We start from the raw sequence: 25,512 nt of genomic DNA on the forward strand, positions 1-25,512 counted from the left end.
TTTTCTTGGAAAACTCTGCACTCTGTGTCCACCTTTCGTCTTTTTGACAGAGATATTTTGGGGCAATGAGAGTGCCAAAGCGCATAATGTTGAAAGTATAAGGCAGAACGACAAGGTAGCTCCGGGCTAGCTGCACTACCTGTTTATACTTGCTCCCTGCTCAGCCCCGGTATAAAGTTTGCTTGCTTAACATAATTGCTATTGCGACTTCTAGTGGACACATTAAGAACAGCAGTTTCCTTCATTGAAAAATAGCAGATCATTTTACGTTACATTCCAAAGCGACTTCCAGTTACACACAATTGTCCAGTAGTTCAATGCACAACAAATTAATCAGTGCCAGTCAATGCAATCCATGTAATGCTAGGAAGGATTTTTATAAAAAAAAAAAAAAAAAAAAAAAAAAAATTTCTTTTTTTTCTTCTACTTCACAAAATCATCTCGCGGGCCGGATTAAACCCGTTCGCGGGCCTGATCCGGCCCGCGGGCCGTACGTTTGACACCCCTGCTCTAACTGAAAATAGCGAGGCTTAGTGAAATTAACCAAGCTTTTAGCTTGGTTGATGGAATAGCCCTACAGCATAGGAACTAATTTGTTTGTGTTTTCTTCTACATAAATAAACACATTTCATAACAATTTACCAGAATGCAGGAAATTAAGTGGGGGAATCACTTTCTTTGAATCCCCCCAATATCCTTGTCTGCAATACAAGGGGCACAATCAACATTCTTGCCCTGGGCACCAAATTAATCAGGGTTAGTCCCTGCATAGAAGCGGCTTCAGAAATTGATTTTAGCCGCAGCAAAGTAAAATATTCCACAAAAAGGTAAAAAAAGATCCTAGGGTGTGTTGTACATCAGATGTTTAATAACAATGTCAAATTGTTTTTGTCTGAATTATTTTTCTAACAAAAAGCATTTTCTGTATTCCCAGATGGAAAGAGAATGATAAATAACCAAAATCAACGATCTGTGTTACAGAAACTTTTTGCTTTTAAATTGTTGTTCACATTCTATGCATTGACACCATAGTTAAAACACTCAACTGTATACAACCAATGTCAAAAATACACAATCTGTTACTCATCAGTTACACAAACACAGGACAATCTAATCCCAAATTCCCAAATTTGCATAGCTATGGTTATCAGGAATGAGTGGTAGACAGTAGAGAGAGAAAGAGAGAGAGAGAGAGAGAGAGAGAGAGAGGCCATGGGGTCAGCAGTTGTAGAGGTGATCTCCAGACCAAGACCCCTCCCCTTCACGGATGCACTGCAACAGGACCAAGAAGAGAAGAAAACTAAATTACTATGGCAGTTGTCCTTAAGAAAGACTACTGCCATTCAAATGCTAGGAGGACCAAGCGATTAGGTGTCTCCTTAAAGGACAATATAATATAGGTATTTAATTTTTTTCTGTTACAGTTAATTGTTATTCTATATAGGGCTACTTGTTTTAATTGTCATTTATTTCTTATTTGTATATTATTTGTCACCAATTGTTTTTATATTTAATATTTTGAATGTTACACATCTCGGCCGGCACTGTCACTTTTAATTTCACAGCATTTCTTGCCATTTCTCCCAGCATGTATGGGACCAATTAAACTCTTGAATCTTGAGGAACCAAAAATCGTTATCAAAATCTTTTGTTGGAGGACACCAGGAGAGACTTCAATGATGGTTTGACCACCTAGGCCAGTCCTTCAATGTCTTCTACTGCCCTTGGCATCATAAGATTTTCATAACTTAATGTGTTACACTGGCTTTTTGAACACTATGGTTGTACAGTACTTTGCTGCCCATCAGTAATTACTGTCTGCAAAACCTGTAGCCCTATTAAGGGTCAATGTAGAAACATTAATATGAGTTCCCCTAGCCTGCCTATGGTTCCCCAGTGGCTAGAAATGATGTTTGAGGTATCCTGCTCCGCCTTTGAAAAATGAAAGCTCAGATGCGCCGATTTGGAATTTGGCCCCATATGTCATCATAAGGGGCCAGGTTACCTCCCCTTTCTCTGCTTTGCCCGCCCAGAGAATTTGGCCCACCAATGAGCACCGACCGTGCAAGCGCCACATGAGTGTGTGTAAATATACTTTGTTATTTGGATAACCGTTCTGCTGTTGGTGTTATGGCGCATAACACGCAACATAAGGTATGGTTTGCGTAAAGCTCCCATTTGGTGAAAAGGCTAGACTGCGTCGGGTTCACGTCTCTGGTGCTTCCACAAAGAGACTCGTAGTGGGGGTTATCTCGGCCATGGTTGAGAAGGAATTGGGGGAAAGGAACTTAAGTCCAGATTGAATCATTGAATCGACATGGAGGAGAAAGGGATTGTTGCCCGGGATTGTCTCCCGCGTGAGCCCCTGCTGCCAGGCGGCGGCGGTGGAGCCCCGTGGTAGTAGTGCCCCGTGGCGGTGGTGCCCCGCGGCGGTGGTGCCCCGCGGCGGTGGTGCCCCGTGGCAGTGGTGCCCCGCGGTCAGTGTAGGGGTAGTTACTTCAAAAAAGTAATTAGTTACTTTTTACTAGTTACTTCTGTAAATTGTAATGAATTTACTTTACTAGTTACTTCAATTAAAAAGTAACTTCAATACTTATTACTTTACTTATCCGTTTCTTAATTGACTGTAGATACATCGACGATAGCATATAAAACCATATGAAAGAACAATATCCATGTCTGCGGAGAAATGCCTCGATTCCATGTCGGTATAACACTTGTTCAGGTAATGGGAAAACGTTCTCCTGTCCGATGTTGGCTGGTGCTCCGGTGGTGGTGCTCCGGTGGTGGTGCTCTAGCGGTAGTGCTCCGGCGCACCGGCAGCGGGGTTCCGGCGGGAGACAATCCCGGGCAACAATCAGGGAGTCAAAGCCAAAGTTCCTTTTCCCCAAATCCTTCTCAACCATGGCCGAGATAACCTCCACTACGAGTCTCGTGGTGGAAGTACCGGGAGTCCGCAAACGGCAAAACAATCCCTTTCTCCTCCTCCATGTCGCCGCTCAGTCCGTACTTCAGAATGACGTATCAGTGGAAGAACAAGAGACGTCGGAGAACCCGACGCAGTCGTTTGAGATTCATAATATCATTCGGAGGCCCATACAGCTTTTGGCCGCGATATTATATCGATATATTATGTATTTTGCAGATATATTGTATTATATTATTTAAATATAGAGCTCGAGGACTCCCGCCTAAGCACCCGGAGAGTTCTAGAATATATATAACAACAAAATACCAGCAAGACCACTGGACTCACAACAGTGCAGTGGGAGGTCCATGGGGACGTGGTTCTGCTGGCAGAGGTGGACGAACGCAGCTGCCAATCTACAGGGGGAGGTCATCACCAGCTTCCGGGCGGAGTTGCAGGGGCTCCTTCTACACACAGAGAGGAACTGGCCCGGGTCCACCTGGGGGGGGGGGGGGGGGGGGGGGGGTGGTCACAGAGTACAGCAGGTCATTATTCAAGGGGATGATGAACGGAACCTAATGCATGGCCGAAGTCTTAAGGGTGGGGTGGACTATTGAACCATCCATTCAACTGCTGGGTGTTCTGTGTGTGTGCTTGTATTGTCCCCCTGGACCTCCAGGATGTATGTCCAATGTTCCACTTCAGACAAACCTACTGTGACTGAGCTTGCTGAAATTTAGCATTTGCAACAGCAGCTGGTTATTTGATATCCAGGCAAGCCTCAAACTGTGAGAGCAAGCAAAACACATCTCGTCTACATAAGTTCTTCGACTGGTGTGCCTCAGGGTTGCTGTCTCAGTCCCCTATTGTATAGTCTGTTTACTCACGATTGTGTTGCCAAATATGACAACAACAATCAATCATCAAAATTGCAGATGACATCAATCACATGACAGGGATTAGACATGACAACAACTTATCTTTTGCAGACCGAAATCATCCGTTCAGACATCCATTTCTCAAAAATAAGTGTTCAAATATGAATGCATCTATATTATCTACACTCTATAACATTGCACTTAAAGTAGTTTGCTTATTTGAGGAATGTTATGTCCTTTCATGACTCTTGCACATTCTGTGTTTTATCTTCATGGTTGAATTTACTTATTCTAAGATGCTTTGAGAAAGCATCAACTAAATAAATGTTATGCAATGTAAAGACAAAATAAATCATTGTTCAAATCAGAAACTATCTAATTTCTATTTCCATCAATGGGTCTATCTGTTGATATTTTGATGGACTTAAATTTCTTGGTACATACATCTCAGACAACCTCACATGGCTTCTCGACACTAATTTCAATCCTGAAGAAGGATCAGCAGAGACAGTACTTTCTGGAGCTTTCTCAAGAGTTTCTTTATGAGGTCCAAGGCTCTGTTGGTCTTTTATCGCTGTACCTTTCAGAGTGCTCTGAGAAGCTATATCACATGTTGGTTGAGTGTTCAGAACTGAATACTGTTACAAAAGACTGTAAAGACGCTATAAAGACTGTAAAAACGCTACAAAGGACTATAAAGACACTACAAAGGACTGTGAAGACATTATAAAAGGACTGTAAAACACTGCAAAGGACTATAAAGACCCCACGAAGGACTGGAGAGATGCTACAAAGTACTGTAAAGAAGCTAAAGGGGACTGTAAAGAAGACAAAAAATGGAATTTGAACGGAACAAGCACAACTTATTCCTCATCAAGTTGAGAGTATTTTAATACCCACTATTAAGTCGTTTTTGTGCTTTTATCCAACGCCATTCCCAGTGTATATCATTAAGGAGCAGGTTGTTTAGGGTTCTTATCTATAGGGGTTCCACTGGACTGGACAGCCTACAGTTTGTATGTTTCCAGTCCAGTCACATTCAGTGGGGAGCCTTAAGGCCCTGACACACCAATCCAATTGCAAATCATCGGCAGAAAAGACAGTCGGACCGATTAGTCGGCTCCCTTATCCCCGACGTGGTCAAAAAGTGTGAAGAACACACCTGACTGAAAACCGACTAGAGCATACGTTCTGCGCTTGCACAAGACGTAATGTCTCCATAACAGCAGGAGGCGCGAATCTGGGTTGTGGCCACAAAAAAACAAGAAACGGAAATGACCGAACATCTCTTGAACAGAGATGTTCCTAAACAGAACCTAAACAGAGAGCAGGCTGTTGACAGTCATTGTTGTCAGCAGAGAGTGTTGAGAAGTCAAGAAGAATTGTTGTTGTCATTACTCTCTGAAATTGAAATAATACGATGGCTAGTGATAAGAAGATACTAGCGTTGTCAGCTCTCGGGCTACTTCTGCTTGTGGAAGAAGAAAGATGTCGCATGTGAAAAGTATGGATAAATCACACTAAGTGGGTGAAGTCATGGAAACAACAGTGACAGACTCAAGGAGCTTTCCCGAATTTGTGCCGGGAACTTGAGATGGACGAGCCAGGTGATTTCAACAATTTTATCCTGTATCGAGTATCGCGTACCGAGTATCCAGCGATGCAACACCAATTACCGGGATTGTACATCTGTCGGTGAACGTCTGATGGTCACACTGCGTTTCCCCGCAACAGGTAAGCTGTTTGTTTGTATTATTTTAGTTTTTCGGTTCCTTTCTTGGAACCTGTGCTGGGGCTCATGTATTTCACCAAGTCATGTGTTCGTTTATGATTGCAGGAGAAGGCTTAAAGAGTCTCTCATATCAGTTTCGAATGGGTGTCTACAATTCGGAAAATCGTCCCTGAAACCTGTGACGCCATCCACCAGGTCGATTACTAAAATCTGAAGGTATGTTGGAAATAGTTTGCGTCAACGTCAGCCTAACCAAGGCATCATTGGGGCCTTGTAAAGGGGCAATAGCACAAGAATAGTCATGCCCTCTATTACTCTGGATTGGTATAGTCTATTCTTATGGAATACAACGCAAAACTACAAGTGGAAACCTGTCTTAACTTAACTTAACTTATTAAATCAAAATATGTTCCCTATTAGGTGACCTTGGGTGTTTTGAAAGGCGCCTCTAAATTAAATGTATTATTATTATTATTCTAAAGTGGGGTCTTGTTCATATTTAACTCAAAAGTACTTTGACCCTCATTAACCCAAACATGTTCCCTATTCTAAAGTTGCAACCTCTTCACATTTCGTTAAGTCATTACAGCATACAACCAGTAGTTAGAAGACAGCCAAGTTATCACAAATGCAGGTTTATTTATTTTGAATAGTAAACAGTCAAGCCATACAGAAAAGACTCAAAATGGAATTCAGATTACTGCACTGAACCAAAGCAAAGTACAAAGACAAAACCAGGTCCCCAGGTCAATTATTTCATTTGAACCATTACATAACTATAGGCTTGTACATAAATTCCAGCTACAACACAGAGGTGCAAACAATGCATTAAATCAGCAAACAAAAAAAGATAAACATTTAACTGATACATTTATCTCAGACTTTGTCAAATTAATTTAACCGAGACTTCTGCGTCATAAAAATAAGGCTGAAGTATGTAAATTCATTTCAGACAGGATATTTTTTTGGTATGTTATGGAAAAGCATTCCCAGTGGTCAGTGGTGTGAAGTAACGCAAATGAGTAAAAAAATAAATTAAGGTTTTTAAGTCAATGTAATTTTACTCTTACTCAAGTAAATATTTGATTTAGAATTCTACTCTTTACTCAATTACGTTTTCCATTGTGCCTTCATTAAAATGAGTATTATGATGAACACATTATCTTTGTTGACTCTAATACAAGCGTACAGGTAAGCGACGCCCCTCCCTAGGTTGCAACATTGTTGCGATTCCATAGCTGAGAAGATGAGTCGATGCTGCGTTCATACCAAAAGACACATATGTGGCCCGTTCGCGTTGTCGCCCAAGTTTTGTCGTGGGACAAATCATAATCTGTTGCTGTGCAAGTTTTATCAGGCGAATTTGTCACGCGACATCATTTGCCCGCCAACTGTGCTTCATGCCAATTCATTCTTAACCATGGCCGAGATAACCACCATTGCATGTCTTTACCTGTTGTGGAAGAGGGAGAGACGTCGGAGAACCCGACGCAGTCTATTCAGAATATTGTAATGACCACGGAAAAGGCAGTGAATGAAGTATTGATTAGACAGCGATTTATTAGATACCTAATAAACCGTTGGAACACACAAGACCAGTAGCCATAGCAACGGCGGTAAACAAACACCGCAAAGCGGTTTTTCTCGCGGGTCTTCTCGCGGTTTTCTCATGCGAAAAATTCGCCCGATTCACGTCTCTACGTTGACTTTGTATGGAATTGTGTCGCCCCGTCGCGTTTGGTGTGAACGCACGACTAGAAACGCCGGGGGGGGAGTACGGTCCACATAGAATTTATAGAATTCTAAAGATACAATGTAACGTAGGCTCTGTATTCTGTAGACCACTCTAGAACATGTTTGTCGTTGTTGTGTCTGGCAGTGAGTGTGCGTGCATGCTATTAGTGTTGGCTCGTTCGTTCGCGAACCGGTTCGAATGAACGAGTCTTTAGGACGAACGAACCGAACTGGCTCGTTCGTCTCGTTCACCATTCGATTCACCGGAAACTCGACTGAACGAACGAGTTTCGGTAGCATTTACTCCACTGAGGCTGGCCCGAGTGCCATTTTTCTACAGCGAACAGCTGTTGATCCGTTCCAAATCAGCTTTCCTCTGCCATCTCAGCCCACAGCCCGCTTTTCAATTCATCCTGGAACGTGCATCTTTTCAGGGAATTACAATAAATCAATAACAAATACTGAATATTGATTGTCTGATGTGTCCATATTCTATCCATTATATTGACCGGGTATTCCCAAGACGCTCACGCTCTGCAGCAGTCACAGTTGATTGGCGCGGTGCTGTACAGCGAACGCAAACAAAGAACTAAGCTAAGGTTAGCATTTCGCTAAGCATTGCTTTTCCTCCCGAGATCCCGCTAATGTTGTGTTATACAGTAAAGGGAAACAGATATCTATTCCTTCTCCACCTCTCTCACTTCTCTTGCTTGGTGTCGCTTATAGTTAGCCTCCCGCGCTCTGGTATCGTAACGTTACCTGCGCAGATAAGAGTAGAAGGAAGATTCTATGCATGCACTTAGACATGGCGGTGTTGTGTGATGGTATATCACAGCACCACCTAGCCGCCTGGCTGCATACCCAATCATGAATCAGCCTAGTTTCCGGTAGCGGTGAATCGCATCATGGAATGCACGCCATTGCACGGTTCTCAGCTGAGTCAGTCAGACTCAGTGCTACCGGAAACTCGACTGAACTGGGAGGAGTCGTTCGCGAATCGGTTGTTCGTTCAGCCTGGTTCCCGGTAGCGGTAAATCGCATCATGGAATGCACGCCATTGCACGGTTCTCAGCTGAGTCAGTCAGACTCAGTGCTACCGGAAACTCGACTGAACGAACGAACGAACGAACGATTCGCGAACGAATCCTCTTGGCGAACTGACTCACGCGAACTGGGTCACGGAAACAAATCATTAAATCCACCACTGCATGCTATGCGTAGGCTGAATCGCAATTGCGCCAAGACAAATCTGATTGGCCAATCAGCTAACCAAGCCATCCCGGGTAGTGCTCCTACAAAGCTGTTGCCTTTTGTCATATGCACAGAGCTGAAATCAATTTAAATTTTTAGTGTGTCAATTTGTTTGAAATTACATGAACTTAATTTTGTTTTATGAATAGTTGTATGTATGTTTAATGAAAAATACACACAATGAATGATGTTTTAAGAGTACATCTTTCCTCTCTCATTCACTCACTCACACGTTATGTCTTTTTGAATGATCCAAGCACTGCAATACAAAAATGTGAAGTAACTTGTAATTTGCGTAACTTTGTAACAAAGTACTTTTTACTCTTACTCAAGTAGGTTTTTCAATTAAAATATATTTACTTTTACTCAAGTAGATTTTGAGTGCACTGCACACAAAATATCCAAACTCTTCGTTTGCTTTTTCAACTGCCTGTGTCCGCGCCATGGCCCTGCCTGCGTCCGTGCCCAGCAGAACGACAGGGGAACTGACGTAGATACTTTATGATGATTGGATGCGCTAGAGATAGTAGGCGGCTAGTAAACATAGACTGGTGGATAGTCATGTCGATCACTGGAGTGTCATAGTTGGAATTTCGTTTTTTTTTCTGTTTCTTTTCCCCCTCCCTATCAAGTGATTGAACAAGGATAGATAGCAGGTGAAATTAAGGTGAGGCAACTTAAAAGAAGAAGAAAAAAGATTTTGGTATCCGGCTTATTCCACGACTGGAATAAGCCGGTGATATTTCCCATGATTCGTAGTGGCCCGCCGGTTTCCCATTTTCCGGTCGAGTGCTGTTTACATAGCGGCTAGCACATTTGCACCGCTAGCACAGATCTTGAAGGCTACGGCAATAGTTGTAAAAGTTATATATTACATGAGGTCAAAATGGCAAGCGGAGCCCGAACTCACCCTCTCAATAAACTACAACCAGCTCGGTATTCTCGCTTTTAACCGGAAATGGGAAATCGGACTGGTCGTCATGGCGCATTGTTTAACCTGGAATACATTAGGGTCTCTATGTTTAGACTGTGCACTTTACCTATTTTTTTTATATTTAATCTTTTTTACTGATGTGACTTTTAGTATGATCACATATGATCACCAAATGCTTTTAGAAATAAGGGATCAGTGCGGCATATTTTATGTTAGCACGTCTTTTGACAGCAAGTCGGCGTTTCCAGCTGAGATTCTCCGACAAACTGACGGTCATAACAGAAATAGCGACAAGCCCTGGAAACGGTCAAAACACAGAGGGAGAAGAGGGGGGATCCGGGACAGACTGAGGAGGAAGGTAAACCATCCACCTTTGCCCAGTATTCTGCTAGCAAATGTCCAGTCTCTAGAGAATAAGATGGATGATATTAGAGCAAGGATTGCCTTCCAGCGTGACGTCAGAGATTGTAGCATTTTATGTTTTACCGAATCCTGGCTGTCCCCATCTATCCCGGATCACTCTGTTACACCCGCCGAGTATTTCTCCATCGCTCGCATGGATAGAACGGAAGAGTCCGGAAAGTCCAAGGGTGGAGGAGTTTGTTTCATGACTAACAACAAGTGGTGTGATCCGAGGAACATTACCGTTCTCTCCCAGGGCTGTACTCCCCATCAGGAACATCTGTCCATTATGTGCCGCCCCCACTATCTACCCCGTGAGTTCACCGCAATCATCACCACCGCGGTTTACATCCCCCCACAAGCCAACACAGATACTGCCATATCCGAGCTGCAGGAGGTGATAAACAAACAACAACATCGTCATCCGGCAGCTGCTATCATCGTTCTCGGTGATTTTAACAAAGCCAAACTTTCCCGGGGCCTGCCTGAATTTAAACAGCATATCCACTTCCCGACGCGAGGAGACAACACCTTGGATCACTGCTACACTCCGTTCAAGGACACCTACAAGGCTATCCCCCTGCCTGCATTCGGAAAGTCAGATCACGTTGCCATCTTCCTTCTCCCTAAATACAAGCAAAAGATCCTTAACGAAGCTGTGGTGACTAAAGAAGTAAAACGTTGTGTTACGTATTTTAAGAATCTAAGCTACCCACACATGGACCAATGGGGTAGGACCAAACATATTAGCCGTAAATACTACACATAGCCACAAGGGGAGCAGGACATTACTGAAGGCTGCAATAGATACTTTAGCCACAGAGGGCAGCACCACAGACCAGGCGAGGAAAGCCGGGATTACGTCACACCGGTTCCTCACAATACTTCCGGACCGCGCTGATCAGATCATAACAGCCTACAGATCCACATTGTCCTCAGAATTCTTCCGGCAGCGATTAGACATACGTGGGTTTATGGGCTATGATCAGCTAGGAGAACGCTCGCACGTGCTTAGAACACATCTTCAATCTCTCTTTGCTTCAGAGTATCAGTTTACCATACCGAAAATACTTTATACTAAATAAAGTCTCTTTAAAGCTATTCCTTTGGATTCGACCCCTCTTTCCTGGAAGAACTCTGCAATTGGTGACCCCGACGTTCTTGGAAAGTCCCGGACCGAGACTAGTGACCGCGAGGCCGTTCGGAAAGCAGTACAAGCTACTTACAGGCGCCACAAGAAAGGTAAACAGAACCTGTTGTCCATGACTGAACTCTGTATAGTTAGATATAGTCACATTTAGGTGAATAGCTTGTACTGCATCCGCCTGGTTGAGGGGACGTGCGGTCTCGGCGATCGGATCGAAATTCATAACAGCCGTTTAGATACACGGCCTCGGATACGCTAACAAATTAAATCAAATAACTATCTCACAAAGCAAAGAGCTAGGAGTGTGTTTTATATGGGTTTGTAGATAGACTGTATCCAATCCTGACTAGATCTAATGTTCGTACCACGTGGGAGACGTATTACCTGTGGTTTTAAGTGTTATATGATGTAAGTCTCGAAGTTAAGCCGAGACCATCATAAGGTAAAAGTGGTGATAAGCTTCGAGTTCAGCCGGGCCACCATAGGGTAAGTGGTGATAAGCTTCGAAGTTCAGCCGGGCCACCATAAGGTTTATTTATTACCGGCCACAAACTTCTAAACTCTTACGGTGGAGCGAGGAAAGGTCAGGTTTTTAACGTTAATCTAGCTTAGTTGCATATTAAACCGGAGGCTTGGCCGTCGTTTGCCAAGGAGTTCAAATCGAATTGATTCCTCACAGCCCGGTTCATGTAACATCTAATGTGCAATTTTGGTTAGTATAGAACGCAGCCGTAGAGGTAGACTTACGCAGTATAACCCATCTGCTATCAAGTGCCTCGCTAACCCGCCGTGGGGACAAACTTGCAGGAATCTCATACTTCTTATAGAGATCCAATACAGTTTGTTTCTACAGCATTTTGGATGTACCACGTGGTATACGATTTAAAGGGACAACGCGTCTTGGAAACGTGCATTTCCTTTGTTCGTACCTCCACAATCTTTGTAGTCAGAGCCCTTTTTGAAACAAACGCCATTGCTCGTGAGAAACAGGGGGGCTCAACTTAAGTGTTACATCCTCTCTCTCTCTCTCTCTATACCCTCTCTCTCTCTCTCTCTCTCTCTCTCTCTCTCTCTCTCTCTCTCTCTCTCTCTCTCTCTCTCTCTCTCTCTCTCTTCTGCAAGTACGGTAGGGGCCATCTTGTCTGTTGTTAAGACTGCGTGGTCTCTGACCTGGGACAATAGCAGACCTCTCTCACTTTGACAATCTCTACCTCTCTCTCTAGAGATATGTTCTCTCTATCTCTCTCCAAGCACACACTTATTGAAGGCAACAAGTGTCATTTTTGACCTGGGTGCTCCTGGCTGTTTGATAAGGCAATGGTAGCCTGCACAAAGGGACCCCCGGTGTGTTATGTCTGTCTGTCTGTCTGTCTGTCTGTCTGTCTGTCTGTCTCTGTCTCTGTGTGTAGAAATATGTTCTCTCTCCATAAATAAATTCCCTTAAAGATCCATCTGTTTCAAATGATAACAATGTTTTGGCAGCTACTTATTCAGCCAATGGTGCAAGTATAATTGTCACATTTCACTAGTCAATAGCTGGAAGTATTACCATTGTATATTTCATTCCAATATTTGAGGTATTTAGTTTGATTTTGATTTAAATATCAATATCTAGTTCATAACTACAGTTTCCGCACGCTCCTTAAGTGCCATCATCCTCATCCTCTACGAATCAACAAATCCATAGCAATAAGTTGAAAACCATCGGTAAAGCAATAGTTTCTGACACATAATATTTTGGCTATAGTTTTGTAACTAATAGAATTCAACATATATGGGAGAACAATATTTATGTATACATGTGATAAATCTGTAAATCCACTTTGTTTGTACAGACATATTACTTTTGGGCAACCAGGAAGGTTGTTCCACAGTTTCAATATGGGATATTGAAAAGTAATTAACGTTGTACAATCTTGTAACTCCCAATTCCTCGCTCTTTCTCTCTGTCTGCCTGCCTGTCTAAAAGTAGGCCCTCCCTCACCCCTTAAATTCCTTCCCCATCCTTTAGTCCCCATCTCCCACCCCCCCTCATAAAGACCCCCCTCTTCCCCAGAGAATAGAATGAACCCCCACCCTTCCCACATCACCTCTCTCTATCTCTCCCTCTCTGTCGCTATTTTTAACAATGATAACTTCTATTTGTAGTTCCCCTTATCATCCAAGGATCTCATAGGGCTATCTGTGTACATATAAATGTACACAAAGCGCAGAAACAGAGTGTATTAAGAACACAAATTGCGGTTAAGTGGTAGCCTTATGCCATAAGGTACCACAGTTTTCAGCCGGACAGATAGAACTCAGAGAAGTTTCTGTAGTCGGCTGATACGTATGTAGTATGCACCGCAGCCATATTTGTAGTTCTTGGTAGTGCCCCCTACTCGTTAACACGAGATTATTCCCAATTACATCTCAACATCTCCAAATGTACCACAAGTATATAACTATTATAAGTCCCAACTAGACGACCCCCAGCGTTCCAAGTAGCCGATCTCTTGCATTTGTACTAAATTTGTTCTCTTTTCTCGTCAGGCCTTGGCAACCCGAGCAGTAATGGATGCCCGACATTCATCATTTTTAATCGTTAACATTACTACAAATATTCTCTTTTCTAATCAGGGAGTGGCAACACAACGATCAGTTGCCCACGATCATCATTTTACGGTGCATAAAATATTAATTCTCTTTTCTCTTTAGGAGGTGGCAACACAAGCATTATAGTTGCCAAACACTCATCTTTTTACTTCTCTGCATTGATCTTAATTCTTTCTCTCTCCAGGAAATGGCAGTATAAGAACGAATGCCAAACACTGACAGTAATTATTTTATTTTTTTCAGATTGCTAAGCCCTTCTGTCTATTAAACATGCGTTTTGTGTAGCAAGACAGGTAGAGAACCAGGCTGGTTCAAATAGACACGGGGTTCAACTGCTAGAATAATATGTCTAATTGATAAATGGTGCACATGGTTTTAAACGGTGCCCAAGGAGGGAGTTAGCGCAACTGCTGTAGACACAATTACAATACGTTTTTTACGAATATTAAATCTACATGGGTTAAATTCTGCTATAATCAGCTACTAAATACGAATAAACACTGCGTGAAATGTTCAAAGGTCAACTATTGCTTCCATTGGAGCGATTGCAATAGATATAATATCATACCACCAATATGCATGCAATATCTTGTATTCAACAATTAGGAATGCCGGATTCCAGAACCGAAAGAAGTCCTACAAAAGGACACCAACCCAGGGGTCTTGCATCAAACCAGATCCCTATACGACAGTTACACGGTGATCTTAAAATAGGAATAATTATCTAAACTCCGCATCATGAACGGTTAGCCTTTAAAGTTGTCCATAGCATGCATACCGCTCGTCCACAGAAGTCCGGGGATTAACCAGGCCTGGGAATTCTTATTAGAAGAATTTTGGGATAACCTGCCTCATAGGAGAGCAGAAGAGTCCCCCCCAATAGAGGATCCTGAGGACAAGCGGTAGAAATGCATAGTTCAACAGACCTGACGAGGTCCAAAATACCAAAATAAGAAAGATTAAAATATATATTTCATTACAAACTATAAAAAACGTATGTTTGTATTTTCCCATGTGGTCTTGTCACCCTCTTATTCTGCAGGGTCGTTCAAAATCCTTTGAGGTTAGTGGAAATCAGTTCTCACTCTATTCCTTTGTTGTCCTGTGTTGGTTTGTGCCCGTTATGCTTGATCCCCAGAGAAGCGCAGAGACGCAAGTGATAAGGAACGGCCAACCCCATATTTATGACATCTTAAGGAATGATGACTTAGATGACCATATGGTTAACAAAGGCTTTTGGTTTGTTGTGAGGCAGCTGTCCTCAGCAACACTTCTGAATGTTTAAGAACTCCTGGCCACTCAGCGGACCTCTCTGCGGACCCTTTAGAAAATGAAGGGCTCCGCAGGAAGAAATCGCATCTGAGGTCTCAAATTGTTGAATAATATGCTTATTTTTAGGTCTGTTGATGCATATTATGATTAATCTTCGTTCGTGCTTTTCTTAAGAATGTGTATATAGAGATAAAAATAAAATGAAAATAAAAATCAGTAAAAATATAAAATGAAAACAAATGGTGGATTCATATACCATGTGTGAATGTCCTCTTGTGTGTGCCAGAGCCACCAAAATAATGGAGGTTACTCGACTGTTACATACACGAGGGGATATTGAAAGCATACCACATATAAAACTAAGATAATTAGAAAATGGTTCATTATAATTAACTTTCAATAACTTTGCTTTATCCAATAACTTCTGAATTTTTCTTTTAGGTTCAGTTTTTGTTTTGTTTATAGAATATCACCATATACTTAATACCCAGATGTGCATAATTGTTGTAGGTTTGGATGACTCTTTGTTCTGCCTAGTTTAGACGGTTTTGATTGACCTAGCTCAAGATTCACCGGGTGTCAGACGTAGGATTGTGGCACTTCCTGGGAGCCTCCGAGCCACACGTTAATCGACTAATCGTTCCTGCAGTGTTCTGAGGTGGTAACGATGGGGCTCATGGGGAGGCCCCGGGAGAGTTGTCATTCACGGGCGGCAGTAGCTCAGGAGGTAGAGCGGGTTGGCTGGTAACCTGAAGGTTGCTGGTTCAATCCCCGGCTCCTCCTAGCTGAGTGTCGAGGTGTCCTTGAGCAAGGCACCTAACCCTGACTGTTAGCTCCCGACGAGCTGGCTGTCGCCTTGCATGGTTGACTCCGCCGTCGGTGTGTGAATGTGTGCGTGAATGGTGAATGTGAGGCAATATTGTAAAGCGCTTTGAGTGGCCAATGGTTAGAAAAGCGCTATATAAATGCAGTCCATTTACATTTACATTTACGGGCTCACACGGGGAGAAATCGGGTAGGTCGGTAAGTCAGAAGGTTGAATTAATGTATCGATTTGATGTTGACCAACAAAAAACTAGATAATTATAATAATAAATACTGTTCATGAAATGGTATAGTTAGGTCTGGGACCTGCGTAGCTAAAAAACTGTTTTGGAAATAGTAATGAACGTGTCCGGGACATGTGTAGCTATAAAATAAGTAAAGATAAAACTGGGTTTTACTTTACTTCACTTTGCTAAGACATATTCACGTTTGATGTGGTATGCAGAAAGTGACGCAATAGGATGTTGTGCAGAAAATAAGGCGTATTCACGTTTGATGTGGTATGCGATGTACATAGGAGTGAATCAAAGTGTGGACAACATCAAATGCGAGCAATAGGTAGAATAAATGAAGATTAGGTCATCCAATATACATAGTTAGTGTAGGACAATCAGGTAGTATGATGAAGGTAACTGTTATTATGAGATACGGCTAACACAGAAGTGATATTGAACATGCACATTTTAACATTGTTATTTCCCTTTTACATCTTTTTGGTTATAGCAACTTGGTTGCACTACGGTGTTGTTAGCTTTGGTTGTCATTATGCGCAAGGAGGGATGTAATGTGAAATTAAATCAAAGTAGATACTGTAAAACAATTAAAATTAGAATTCATGGAAATATGTTTTTGAACAACTAACTGCTGTACATGAGTTTGTATTTCTGCAATAGAAACAAAAGTTCCAGAACCAGATGCAGACACACCCGGAGCCTACAAACTACCACCGCCGAGCAAGGACTAACAGTCACATGAGGAGATCAAATAACAGCAGGATTTGAATCGCTCCGGATGGGTTGGTGGCCAGGGCGCTGGTATGATTACAATCCCTCAGGTTAGAATTGGCAGAGAACTCCGGCATTAATGACCCTTTCACAGGATGGATGGAGAATATGTTTGGGAGGTGGAAAGGCAGAATCCAGTAAGTGCCCGTCGCGGGAATAAATGCAGAGACCGTGTTAATTGTCACCGGCTGCCGTTGTATTCCCTGTGCACGAGGGCTACTGCATCTGCTGATCACCACAGCAGTGGGCGCTACAGAAGTGCCAAGTGCCATTCAGGCTTACATTACCTGAGGGGCCCGACCCTATCCAGCTGTAATATCTAGAATAGTCACACCTATACTATTCTAGTAGAATCGACTGTATTTAAGATAATCAATATCCCGGATTTACTTGAATAACACATTTTAAAACAACCATACCAGACTATGTTTGTTATTGTGTAGTGTTGCTTGGTTGCGAGTGCAACCCGTTATTTCTGAATCGCTGCATTGATAATGGTACTGTTGATCTTCCTTGAGACGGTTGTTTTACAGGCCACCTGTTACTGACACGACGACGACGGAGAACCTGTTTGGAGGCTCCCATGATGTAGGAGTAACCTCTCTGAGTTGAGCCCTTGACAAGGAGGGACGAGTCTTGGGTTCATGAATTACAGGCCCGACGGCGACAGAAAAAACAATGACTACGATAATAACATCGCCCAAAACCACCCACATGAACCAGCGCACCAATACACGAAGATCACCTGAACCCCCCAAATCCATGCCCAAACCACCCACATGAACCGGCGCACCAATACACGAAGATCACCTGAACCCCCCAAATCCATGCTAGCCTATCAATCATTTTGAAATTTTAAAATTGTATTATGACCACCAATTTTTACGTTACTTTTGCACCTGTTGAATATTTTATGACCTTGTTGCACATAACCAAAAGTATTAGCTCAGGATTTCTATGGATAGTTTTGTTTGTGTGCGGTTTGGCCATGTGATTGTATGATAACAAGATTTATGTTCATTGTGGTATTGTTAAATAATGACCTGTATTTCCAATGAGACCCACAAGGTGAATGCCGTCTCAGTATTATGAGCGCGTAGTGGTTTTTTCCCTCTCCTCAAGAGTTGTTCCCACACGGTTGATGGTGTCGATGATTGATCCTACTTTGGATATGTTTTTCGGTGTGGTAAATGGTGCTTATGATTTAAAATATTATTGTATGGTCATCTGAGATGACCAAGGAGGGACTGTTACGTATTTTAAGAACACCAGCTGTATTTCCCTCACTTAACCAATAGGGGGTAGGACCAAACATATTAGCCGTAAATACTACACATAGCCACAAGGGGAGCAGGACATTACTGAAGGCTGCGATAGATACTTTAGCCACAGAGGGCAGCACCACAGACCAGGCGAGGAAAGCCGGGATTACGTCACACCGGTTCCTCACAATACTTCCGGACCGCGCTGATCAGATCATAACAGCCTACAGATCCACATTGTCCTCAGAATTCTTCCGGCAGCGATTAGACATACGTGGGTTTATGGGCTATGATCAGCTAGGAGAACGCTCGCACGTGCTTAGAACACATCTTCAATCTCTCTTTGCTTCAGAGTATCAGTTTACCATACCGAAAATACTTTATACTAAATAAAGTCTCTTTAAAGCTATTCCTTTGGATTCAACCCCTCTTTCCTGGAAGAACTCTGCACAAGTGAGTCTCTTGAAACAAATACAGAATTGGTCGAGGTCACATATATAAAAAGAGGAGAAACAGAGAAAAATACCAAAGGTGCCCGAGGGTAAACAGCGGAGAAACCTTAAAATAGTTGAACCACCCTGGACTGAATTACACGCACGTCTGCCGTATCTTATATCACATGGAGACTGCATGCAAAGCAGAGGGAAGATGGCCCAATATGAAAGGTAAGCTTATTGTAACATCCAAACACCTACGCAATTATAAATCCATAACCCTGCTACTTCACAACGCCATTTAAACATGGACATGGTTATACATAAATGTTTACGTCTTCACACAGACTTGTGAAAGCGATGAGATCAAGGTTCACCTTAGGGGGGGACACCCATCTCCAACTCTCTCTCTCTCTCTCTCTCTCTCTCTCTCTCTCTCTCTCTCTCTCTCTCTCTCTCTCTCTCTCTCTCACAGTCAGCCACATTGATTGCATTACAGGCTTTCTGAAACTAATAAACATGCTTCCAGCTCATGTATATTTCTCGCTGTAATAGATTTTTGTGCCTTATGGCCAATCGAGAAGTTCGCTATTTTCAACGCATTGTTCCAATTAGTCTGTCTATTAGTCTGTCTTCATGTGCTCAATTGTTTTACTGTTCAATTGATCAAACATTTTATGCTCTTTAAATTGAAAACAATGGCCACGTACCACATTATTTATTATTCAATGACAAAGCCATCATTTAGATGCTTGAAAGATGAGGAATGGTCAGAATGAGTATCAAAACAACCAAGTGATAGGTCATTGGCGGTAATGAACGCAATAACAAAGGAAAAAGGAAGTGGATCAAAGAGACCAATCATTATAAATGATGATACACCAACGAATCCCCCTCCCCCTCGACAACAGAGACCCCTGACCCAATGCACCCGAAGCTTTGACTCACCACCCTGAAGCAGGAGCTGAGTGGGGAGTGGGCCGAGGAGAAGAGGGCATGGCAGCCGGCCGGGCCCTGCATGGCGGCCCCAGAGCATTCCTCCAGAGGGCCTTCAGCACGGCTGCAGTTAGAGGAGACCTGGAGGGACAGGGGGGCCAAAGGGGTCCAGACCGGGGTTCAGATACATAAACCAGGGTGGAAGATAGACGCCTGACAAAATCTTTAACAAAATAAGAGAGGTTGAAAAAGTGATCACTGAGTATGAAAGTATCAAATGCCTATACCACATAAATGAGTTAAGATGTTAGAGGGATGACCACAATGACAATCAATTCGACAATAAAGCATTTCTGTCAAACAACAACTGATTGCCAGTAATACCACTCCTCACCAGAAATACCTCCATATTTGTGAAATACATTCATAACACAGGCAATGTTGAACTTTGAAAGTAACATTAACTAGTTATCCTTAACATATAAATAAGTAAGTAAAAGTTAGAGAAACAATGCAGGGGGCTCATTTATTCGCTTTGGCTGTCATTAAGCCGTCTCTTCCTCTCAGGATTAGGTGAGATACAGAGATTTCCAGCTTCAGAGGTAAACTCAGTAAACAAGGTTATTCTCAGGGCTGATTCCATTCCCATTTTCGATTCCTTTTATTTTCATTCCACACACATAATTTAATGATATACAAAATTATCCTATTACCTACCTGCCAACTGCGGAGGAAGTGTGCTCTGCTTGCCGCTCGAGACCCGTTGGGCAACGTCATTTCATTCCCTGCTTCGTTATCATTGGTTCCCAGGAGGCCAACAGTTGTACCTGAATAGAGTTCCAGCCCAGTGCATGTCATTTGGTAAAACTGCATAGTAATGAACTGCTATTAGGTTATGTTCTGTTATTATTATTATAAGGTATTAAAGGCTTTACTATTTAGTCATTTGCCAGAGACTTTTATCCAAATCAACCTACAGTGCATTCAGAGCCATGTCATGAATGTGCATGTAGGGGTTAGGCATCTTGCTCAAGGTAGAGGTATAGACATGTGGAACGAACCCAGTACCTTCGTCTAGGAGTCAAACAACCCTGACCACTACTAATACTATTCCTTGTTTTTCCTACCATGCAACCATCCATCAAGAGTGAGGCTGCACACGTCAAGCAACAGATCACATGAGACCGACACTCCATTCTGATTGGAAACCTCCACTGTGTGTGCGGTTCTCTGGATGGCCACTAGGGGCTCCCTGTATGGGGTGGCAGCGGGGGGGCAGCTGGTCTTCACCTGCAACAGAAAGTCTGTCTTAGCCCACTCCTATAAAGTCACACACAGAAAGTGCTTTGGCTTCGCTGAACATAAAAGGCAGGAATTGCCAGTCAAAATACCTCGGCCCTGTCCTATGCTTCTTTCACATGGAGGATGATGAATCACACAGAGAAAAGCATAGTGAACCACACCTGTCCATCTGGATAGATGTTGAGGGTGCTGTGGTTCATGTCCAGCAACAGACCATGATGTGACTGGCGGCGGGGACTCAGCAGCAGAGTAAAGGTGGGGTTCTGGGAACGGTCCTGAGCCAACACCACCGGACATGAACAGGCTGGTAGCTGGAACAGGAGACCGTCGAACGACACCACATACTGGTTCGCAACCAGCAGAGCTTGGTCTAGTGCCGAATAAGGTAGGGACACATGCATGGAGAGAAAAAGAAGAGGGAAGAAGTGAAAGCGAAATAAATAAAGACAGACATGCAGACAGATAGACAGATAGTTGGACAGGTAAACAGAAAGACAGATGGACAGAACAAGAAAGACAGAAGGATATAGTTTCTGCCACCAATTTAAGATATTAAATAACAAAATACAATAAAAGTTGGATAGTTTGTAAATAATGTCAAATGCGGATCCTGGTCTTACATCGAAAGGGGCTGTCCATGACCCTGTGTTTCAGGCGGTAGAACTCTAAGTTGGGCCTGATGGACGTGAAGGCCTTCAGGGGCCTGAGGAGCCACTCCTCCAGAAGGATCTCCACCAGGCCAGACTCCGCCATACGTGCCGAGGAAACCCGTGGCAGGGGTATCGCCACGGAAACGGAGCAATCACTAGGAACAAAACACACAAACCACATGAGATGTTGTTGCTGGGCGAGGAGGAAGGCTACGTTGTTACTAAACTTCCTTACTTACTAGACTACCTGATGAAGAAGAGGACTACCTGGGGGACAAGAGAGCTACCTGGGGGACAGATGACTACCGGGGGTAGAAGAGGGCTACCGGGGGTAGAAGAGGACTACCGGGGGTAGAAGAGGACTACCGGGGGGAGAAGAGGACTAACTGGGGGATAGAGGGCTACCTGGGGGACAGCTGGTAGACTGAGGCCAGACGGCTCCTGACGCCGGCCAGAGCTGCCGTCAACTTTGACTCCACCCAGAGGAACGTCTGCTGCCCTGCCTGATAGAGACACACAAACACAAACAAGCACACACAAACACACACATACAAACACACATATGCATGAGTGAGCGCACAGCCATATATTAATACATACACACACACACACACACACACACATACACACGTCAACTTTGACTCCACCCAGAGGAACGTCTGCTGCCCTGCCTGATAGAGACACACAAACACAAACAAGCACACACAAACACACATACAAACACACATATGCATGAGTGAGCGCACAGCCATATATTAATACACACACACACACAGACACACACACACATACACACGTCAACTTTGACTCCACCGAGAGGAACGTCTGCTGCCCTGCCTGATAGAGACACACAAACACTGTCAAGTAAGGTTTTTTCATCTCTGTCCTTAAGACACAGATAGGTGAGGTCCAGCCATAGATGCCTTAAAGATACAAGTACGTAGGAGATGTCGATTTGTTGGTGCCTTATGTAGACTAGGGTTTTTTGTATAGAAAAAGACAAGCATTTAAATGCTTAAAGTTTTTTCCATGCTTTCATTATAACACTAATAAATGTCCAGTGTTATTCTTTCTCTAACTTTTCCAGTGTTAACTTTTTGTGTTAAACAATAAGGTGTAATAATAACTGTGTTGACCATCTAGGTCTGGTGTAACTTACAGGTACACCCAGAGTTTTGAACGCACTATATGCCTGTAGCGGCAAAATGAAGTATTGCTTGTTATAGAGTTTGTCTGGAGTTTATTTGAGGACACATCATGGCTCAGTAAGAGTTTAGTTGAGGACAACTTATGTTTCATGTGAGGACACACCAGCTAGGTTCATGTGATCTCATAAGTGGTTGTATATATAAGTTGGCCATGGCCAAATTGTTCCCTATAAAAAGGCCTGCCGAATGAAGAAATTAAGAGTCTACTGGCGCGGGGACTCTTCGCTCAGAAACGGACCACAACGAAAAAGACCCATGTACCAGGACCAGGATCAAAACCTAGACATAGACCCCCACAGAGGAATGAGGAAAATACGAGGACCCAGAAAATCAAAAGAAAATAACTCTACACAAGCAAACCTTATCTACTAGTCTAGGAAGGGAGGATTCCTACCGTCGCCCTGCAGAGCTATGAAGGCCACCAGCTGTGGGACCAAATGAGTAGACACTTTCGGCCGTGAAAAAAGATCGGTTTTCTCTCTCTTTCCCCCGTTCATTAGAACCACCATCCCATATGAAAGAGTTCAATTCCGATACCAAAATAAAAATTTTTATGTTTTTTTCCACTTGTTGCAATGTTCTAAATATTAATCCTGCAAATAAAACTAGAAACAACCAATCCTTTTTCTAACAATCAGTGAATACCTTTTTATAGAAGATTAGAATAACGCTTCATGGTCAGCAGAATTAGTATAAGCATCGTGGATCTTAGAGGTTCCAGTTCAAAGAAACATATCCCTAGAGTTAGTTATTTCCAAACTCTTAAACAATCCTAGCAAACTTCCAAGTGCACGGACCCAGGGGAGAGCTATCACAAAGACACGAGCGGCAGCCACAGCCCTGACCAGGGTTATGTTCAGGGGTAGGTAGGGCGCCGAAGCAAGCGGGGCAGGTGTCTGGTTAATACGATAGTTAGGGGCTGGGCGAGTCTCCCCACCAACCTTTTTATAGAAGACAACCGTTAACAACCGTTACTAGACACAGGTTTCACTAAATCCTCCTCTCATGAGGTGGTATAGTCGATGGATCTAACAACACCCACAAGCATGAACACACACACACACACACACACATACAAACCAGCCCAGATGTGTACATGCACCCCCCCCCCCCCCCCCCACACACACACACACCGCATTTGGGCTTTGGATAAAACCAAACAGTATTTTTTTGCTACTCAAGGATGTATAAAGAGCCACTAGAACAGGAGATCTGTCTTACCACATCCAGGGCCGTGCCCATGGTAGCCAGAGTGGCCTGGGCCAGCGGCCGGAGCTGGGGGTTGTCCAGCAAGGGGGGCAGCACCTGGGCCAGCCTAGCAGCCCACCCAGACACTGCCTTCTGCCACAGGACCTCCACCCTCTGCCCCGTCAGGTCATGGTATACCCCGGCCGCCGTGGACAATGGCCCTTCAGATGTTAGAAGAGATTAGAGTTGTAGACGTCAGACACTGCCTTGCACTATTCTGGTTGTAATTTAATGTTCCATCCGGCTATCCAATTAGATCCATAGACTATAAAGAGAATAAAATAGAAGATCCTAAAAGGGAATTTTGGGAATTACATAATATAATAAATAAATAGGGGACACAGAGGATAATAGATAATAATAGGGGACAAAAACAAATTTAAAAGAGTATGAAGCAAGGGTCACATGAATGGGAGATTTGTCAAAAAGAGAAGACTGAGTCAATTCAGAATAGGAATAGAATGTGGGTTCCTGGTTTAAACCCAATATGCCTCTGGCTGAGCTAAAGTTAGCGTTGCCAGTCTAGCTCTCCCAGCCGAGTCACCAATTCTCTAGTCCTGCGGGGGATGTCACGAAGGGCCGGTCTGCTCGATTGTGTGCCATATTGTATTGTGTGTTAATTTCACAATAGCGTTTGTCTCTTAAGCAGATGAGCAGATTCTGTGCAAACAATGCGTGAAGATCGTGAAAAAGACACATCATGCATTAATCCAATATTCCTCCCTGTGTGCTCTTCAATGAAAACCAAGCCGTGTGGGACCAGAGAACACTCACCTCCTCAGAAGAACCTACATACACTTTATCCTCTGGAGGGGTTTTTAACCCTAACCCTAACCCTAACCCTACCCCCCCCCCCCCCCCCCCCCAACCTAAGTCCTAAGCCTACCTGTCGGCACCCTGGAGCACATTTTTTAAATTAATAAAATAATATATATTATACATTTTACATATTTTATACAGCTCAATAAGGAGCAGGTTGGCCGTCTCTTGCTAAAGATTTCCGAATGATAGGCTAAGGACATTGGGGTTGTAGCCCAGAACCTCACAGCTAGAGTCCAAAACCCTATCCATTATGCCGCGTTTCCACCGAGCGGTGCAGTACGATGCGGTGCGGTAAGGTGCAGTTAGGTGTGGCTCGGAGTGGGAAAGCTTGGATACGGCTCGCGTTTCTACAGCCGACAGTACCATTATGGTAGGGCAGGGTTTAAGCCAGATGGCGATATCCGCAGCAGCTACCTAAGCATCGTGACATGATAGCAGTTCGACACAGTCTAGCCTGCTAATAAATTAAATGAAAAGAAGAGCTTGACACATTAAACAAAGGGCAACAATGGAGGACGTCCAAAAAAGCCCGGCAAAGTTTTGCGCGACATTCTCTTCAATAAATGAAGCTTTTGCCGGTGTCCAGAAATATCTTATGCATGCATTTGTTTGTTTGTATCCCCTTGTCTCATGGAAGTGACGACAAATTCGACCGATTTGATTCTGTCAGAACTTTTGGCGTTGGTGGCGTGAACAGTGCAGCACCTTACTGCACTGCACCGTACCGCACCGCTTGGTGGAAATGCACCATTAGACTATCCTGCCTTAGGTCCTATATTATACCACCATGTGTGAGTGTGATTAGCCGCTATAAGCCGCATTGAAAATCTGCCTCTTCTGAGTGTCCACCTAGTTGTATGACGGATAGATCAGTCTGCCAGCCTACCCAGTGAACTGTAGCGAACATTGCTCATCTATCCTGTCTATCCTGAAGAAGCAGATTTTCAAAATAGCTTGTTAAGGCTGAT

The 25,512-nt window shown here is 43.4% G+C and overlaps 1 protein-coding gene and 2 long non-coding RNA genes across 3 annotated transcripts in view; 2 read left to right on the top strand and 1 right to left on the bottom strand.

The window, feature by feature from the left end:
* Window positions 1-1,182: 1,182 nt before the first annotated feature.
* Window positions 1,183-25,512, bottom strand: part of LOC132463666 (uncharacterized) — a 193,248-nt gene continuing 168,918 nt past the window's right edge. Inside the window, exons 66-74 of the mRNA XM_060059966.1 lie at window positions 23,696-23,883; window positions 21,672-21,769; window positions 21,237-21,421; window positions 20,778-20,986; window positions 20,442-20,604; window positions 20,032-20,141; window positions 19,327-19,455; window positions 3,257-3,407; window positions 1,183-1,272 (exon numbers count right to left, since the gene is read on the bottom strand). Coding sequence (XP_059915949.1) covers window positions 1,262-1,272; window positions 3,257-3,407; window positions 19,327-19,455; window positions 20,032-20,141; window positions 20,442-20,604; window positions 20,778-20,986; window positions 21,237-21,421; window positions 21,672-21,769; window positions 23,696-23,883 — 1,244 coding nt within the window. The 3' untranslated portion in view covers window positions 1,183-1,261. The remainder of the gene's footprint in view (window positions 1,273-3,256; window positions 3,408-19,326; window positions 19,456-20,031; window positions 20,142-20,441; window positions 20,605-20,777; window positions 20,987-21,236; window positions 21,422-21,671; window positions 21,770-23,695; window positions 23,884-25,512) is intronic.
* Window positions 10,528-25,512, top strand: part of LOC132463668 (uncharacterized) — a 114,689-nt gene continuing 99,704 nt past the window's right edge. Inside the window, exon 1 of the long non-coding RNA XR_009527106.1 lies at window positions 10,528-10,985. This is a non-coding gene — a long non-coding RNA (uncharacterized LOC132463668). The remainder of the gene's footprint in view (window positions 10,986-25,512) is intronic.
* LOC132463667 (uncharacterized) lies at window positions 16,461-17,441 on the top strand. Its single transcript, XR_009527105.1, has 2 exons — window positions 16,461-16,712; window positions 17,216-17,441. It is a non-coding gene; the product is annotated as an uncharacterized LOC132463667 (long non-coding RNA).

This window comes from Gadus macrocephalus, chromosome 8 (genome assembly GCF_031168955.1).
Source record: "Gadus macrocephalus chromosome 8, ASM3116895v1".
NCBI lineage: Eukaryota > Metazoa > Chordata > Actinopteri > Gadiformes > Gadidae > Gadus > Gadus macrocephalus.